Source organism: Nansenia antarctica, assembly GCF_963989245.1.
Source record: "Nansenia antarctica genome assembly, chromosome: 14".
Taxonomy (NCBI): domain Eukaryota; kingdom Metazoa; phylum Chordata; class Actinopteri; order Argentiniformes; family Microstomatidae; genus Nansenia; species Nansenia antarctica.
Window position 1 is genome coordinate 15,311,045 of NC_137684.1, and position 5,000 is coordinate 15,316,044.

The 5,000-nt window shown below is 42.4% G+C and overlaps 1 protein-coding gene across 1 annotated transcript in view; it reads right to left on the reverse strand.

The window, feature by feature from the left end:
* The window catches only part of LOC308170419 (echinoderm microtubule-associated protein-like 6), a gene marked incomplete at both ends in the record, with an annotated part of 69,893 nt that overhangs the window by 43,277 nt on the left and 21,616 nt on the right, over positions 1-5,000 (reverse strand). The window contains 2 exons of the mRNA XM_080545212.1: positions 935-1,040; positions 3,249-3,435. Coding sequence (XP_080401338.1) covers positions 935-1,040; positions 3,249-3,435 — 293 coding nt within the window. The remainder of the gene's footprint in view (positions 1-934; positions 1,041-3,248; positions 3,436-5,000) is intronic.

The window sequence follows — 5,000 nt, forward strand, 5'->3', positions numbered from 1 at the left end:
GCTTTTATCCAAAGCGACTTACAATTACGAATTACAGGGACATTCCCCCTGGAGTAACTGAGGGCTAAGTGCCTTACCCAAGGGCACACTAGTAGTGGTGTGGCTTCAGGCGGGATTTGAACTCACAACCTTCCACTAGACCACTACCACTACCCCACATATATTACCGGGGTCCTCAGGTAATTTATATGCCGTCCGGACAGGGCTTAAGACACGAATAAACTTGGATTTCATGTATTTCAAGTGGCATCTTCGTAATCATGATGACGTAGACATGTCTAAGAATGCACCTCACCATGTAGATTCCCAATATAGTGAAAATACGACAGCTTCCGTCTTAACCGTTAACCCCAGCTAACCTAGCTTGAGACAGACCTTAGTTATTTCAAATATTGTGTTGCGGCCGTCACTCGTCATTTACGTTTTATTTTGTGATTGTGATCCTACCATAAGCGTGAAACTACAAGCCAAAATCTAATACATTGTATTAATAAACAATTTAATTTGTCATAACTACGGCTCATGTGGTTTTCCCCTGCTTCGGCAGGCTACTTTATCTTCGCTGAGGTATCTACGGTAAGCTACGAGTTAGTTATAATTTACACCACCTTAGGGGTGTGTATAAATATTTAGTAGTTACTAAGGTCTACGTCATAACTAGTGTGCTTGGTGCAACCCATTCAAGTTTAGTAGTGACTAAATCTTGATTTAGTAAATACTTACGCTATAACTAGAGTTAGTTTGTACTTAAGTAAGACGTGGTGCAACCGGCCCCAGAAGGTCATGAGTTCAAGTCCCACCTGGGAACACTTAGCCCTAAGTTACTCCAGGGAGACTGGGTTAGGGCTGGGTTAGGGTTAGGGCTGGGTTAGGGCTGGGTTAGGGCTGGGTTAGGGCTGGGTTAGGGTTAGGGCTGGGTTAGAGTGTGCGTTACCTGTGAAGTCCAGAGCACACACTCCTGTCTGGTGGTGACCCCTCAACACCGACACACACCGCAGGGTCTGGACCTCCCACACATGCACCGCTGGGTCCCTGCCCACCTGGACACACACACACACACACACACACACACACAGATACACACACACACACACACACACACACACAGGACAGGTACACACACACACACATTCTACTGTCACTTTCAACACAGTGTATGCAGGGTGCGAAATAAGGGGGAGCTCGGGGAGCTACAGCTCCCCTAGTGGTGACATGAGCTCCCCTGGAAACATGGTTTGTGAAATTTTGGGGGAGCTCTAAAATATTCCAAATTGCGATGGATTTATTCCAAGTTGTGACGGATTTTACCTGGTGTAATATGATTTGTAGAGGCATACAATCTATTTTGATGTTGGTATTAGGTATATAAATGATATATAATAGCCTATATAGCCTACATATAGGCCTTTATTGGCTACAACTATGCGAAGGTAACAGAGCGGGGTGCACTGACGCTGAACCCCTCATAGTGATAAGTAGGTGGACATGGTGCGTGCTGCTGAAATAGCCGACATGCGGTGTGTGGTTTGAAAAAAGTAACGCCAGCTCAGTAAATAATTCAAACTTAATGTTTACTTATAGGCTATGTGAATGTGACTGCACCACACATGTGAACAGTAACAAAGCAAATGCAGTTTAATTTTATGAAAAACATTGACGCTGAATCCGCTTAGCCTATATGCTCCTGAAACGACAGAGCAAACACGCTACATTACCAGGGATAATAATTACAATGAGCCATTCATTAAAAATAGAAAAAATAATATTAGGCTATTAAATCTCACTTAATGAGAAAACTGGCATCTCCCATCGGTCACTATTTGTTGGCTATCTGGTGATATGGACGTCTTTGAGTGTCTAGAAAAGCGCTATAAGTCTAATGTATTATTATTATTTATTATTATTATGGACGTCACTTTAATCCGGCAGTTCTCAAGGTTTTTATGCACCAATCGATTCCTCTAGTCAGTGCGTCTTTATCACATTCATTGACGAAAAGGACGACTCGCATGTATAGGTGGAAGGGAACATTCATTGTGAGCAACGGCTTTGCATTGATGAAACCAGGTAGGATGAACGCATAGTTCACTGTCCATTCCTAAATGCCCTGTTTCCACCGTCAACTTTCCTCTTTAGACCTTTGGAGAGTGACATGATGTTTCTCTTGCTAGCAGGTTAAATGTTTAGCTAACTTCACCCGGCACGCAAACAACCAATCCAATAATAATGTGACCTTGTAAGTCTGGGAGGAGGGGGGAATAATTATCACAATATAACTATGTTAAATAATTATTAGAATAAGTTAGGCTGCGCTACATCGTCAGTCCACACATTTATTATTCAAAAATATGGAAAAGGGTGAAACTACGTTTCAACGTTGTTGAGAATCACAACACAAACTTGCTAGTCAAGCCAAAATACTGCAACGTAATGGATTGGACTGCTACCTAAATAACTACAACACTACTTTACATTGTTAGCAGGCTCATAAAACAAGCCGTGTTAGTTGACTAGCGATGTGTCATTGATTTTCGACAACGCGGAAATGTATTCACATTTTTCGAAAGAAAAGTCAAAGCATTAGAACGTAGAACGGAACATCGCACGCGCGCTTTGCGCACGGAAAGCCACCGGCCCCGATTTGGCCAGAATATTTTTTTACGTCAGGATTTTTTTGTTGTTGCTTTAATCCCTGGGCTCCCCCGCACACCGTGATTTAATTCGCACACTGAGTGTATGGTGGGTGGACCTGTCCCGTGTGTGTGTGTGTGTGTGTGTACCTGTCCTGTGTGTGTGTGTGTGTGTGTGTGTGTACCTGTCCTGTGTGTGTGTGTGTGTGTGTGTGTGTGTGTGTGTGTGTGTGTGTGTGTGTGTGTGTGTGTACCTGCCCGGAGGCCACCAGGTCAGTGCGGGTGTGTGTGTGTGTGTGTGTGTGTGTGTGGCGTGTGTGTGTGTGTGTGTGTGTGTGTGTGTGTGTCTGTGTGTGTACCTGTCCGGAGGCCACCAGGTCAGTGCAGGGGTATGTGTGTGTGTGTGTACCTGTCCTGTGTGTGTGTGTGTGTGTGTACCTTCCCTGAGGCCACCAGGTCAGAGCGGGGGTGTGTGTGTGTGTGTGTGTGTGTACCTTCCCTGAGGCCACCAGGTCAGAGCGGGGGTGTGTGTGTGTGTGTGTGTGTGTGTGTACCTTCCCTGAGGCCACCAGGTCAGAGCGGGGGTGTGTGTGTGTTAGGGTTAGGGTTAGGGTGTACCTGTGCGGAGGCCACCAGGTCAGAGCGGGGGTGTGTGGTGAGGCAGAGGATGTGCTGGTCGTGTCCCAGGTAGAAGCGCTGGCGGTGCGTCTTGCGGCTGTAGACCACGCCCACCGCCGCCACGTGGTACACCACCTCCCCCCCCGCCGTGTAGAACAGGTTGTTACGACAGTCAGCGCCCTGGTACCTGAGAACACGTTAATAACACGTTAATAACACGTTAATAACATGTTAATAAAATGTTAATAACACGTTAATAACACGTTAATTAAACATTAATAACATGTTAATAAAATGTTAATAACATGTTAATAACACATGAATAACACATTAATAACACATTAATAACAGGTTAATAACACAAAGCCAACCTTCTGACGCAGCTTGCTGACAAGGTTATCAATATGATACTTACATTTTAGTTTATGATCAATCCAGATACCAAGATACTTGTACTCTGAGACTCTCTCAATACAAGAGCTATTTACTGTAGTTATACGACTAAGTCGACTATCAGGATCAACATTTTTAGCATTCGTAAATAACATACATTTTGTTTTACTTGCATTCAGAACCAGTTTAAGATTGAAGAGTGCTTCTTGAAGAGCATTGAACGCAAGCGGAAGTCTTTCAGTGGCCAGTTGTACAGAGTCTGCTACACAGTAGACAATCTTATCTTCAGCATAAACATGGGCTTGGCAGGTGCGGAGGCAATATCACTTATATGAAGAGGATTGGACCCAATATAGAACCCTGCAGCACACCTTTCGAGATGGGTGAAACATCTGACATCACAATATGACACATTGATGCCTCTCACATAGATAATACTGAAAGAATTTGCAAGCCTTGTTGTCCATACCGATATTAAAGCCTTGTTGTACATACCAATATTAAAGCCTTGTTGTACATACCAATATTAAAGCCTTGTTGTCCATACCAATATTAAAGCATTGTTGTACATACCAATATTAAAGCCTTGTTGTACATACCAATATTAAAGCCTTGTTGTCCATACCAATATTAAAGCCTTGTTGTACATACCAATATTAAAGCCTTGTTGTCCATACCAATATTAAAGCCTTGTTGTACCTACCGATATTAAAGCCTTGTTGTACATACCAATATTAAAGCCTTGTTGTACATAGCAATATTAAAGCCTTGTTGTACATAGCAATATTAAAGCCTTGTTGTACATAGCAATATTAAAGCCTTGTTGTACATAGCAATATTAAAGCCTTGTTGTCCATACCAATATTAAAGCCTTGTTGTACATACCAATATTAAAGCCTTGTTGTACATAGCAATATTAAAGCCTTGTTGTACATACCAATATTAAAGCCTTGTTGTACATACCAATATTAAAGCCTTGTTGTACATACCAATATTAAAGCCTTGTCGTCCACCAATATTAAAAAGTGTTTGTAGGAGTAATGGTCTACCGTAGTGAAAGCTTTAGATAGATCAACAGTGCAGCACAATGCTTCTTCCTGTCTAAAGCAGATACAATGTCATGTAACCACGGTGACATCAGTGATTGTACTATGCTCTGCTCTAAAACAAGATTGAAGAGGACTAAGAATTGAACGGTACGAGTTAAGTTACGATATTTGCCAAATATGTGACAGCGACTGGTGAACGTGCAAACCACACACTCACTCGAAGGGGTCAAAAAGTGAAAGTGAAACTTATTGTGTCAACAATATCTAGTAAAAAAAAAAAATCATAACACCAACTTGAAGTTTTAAAGTA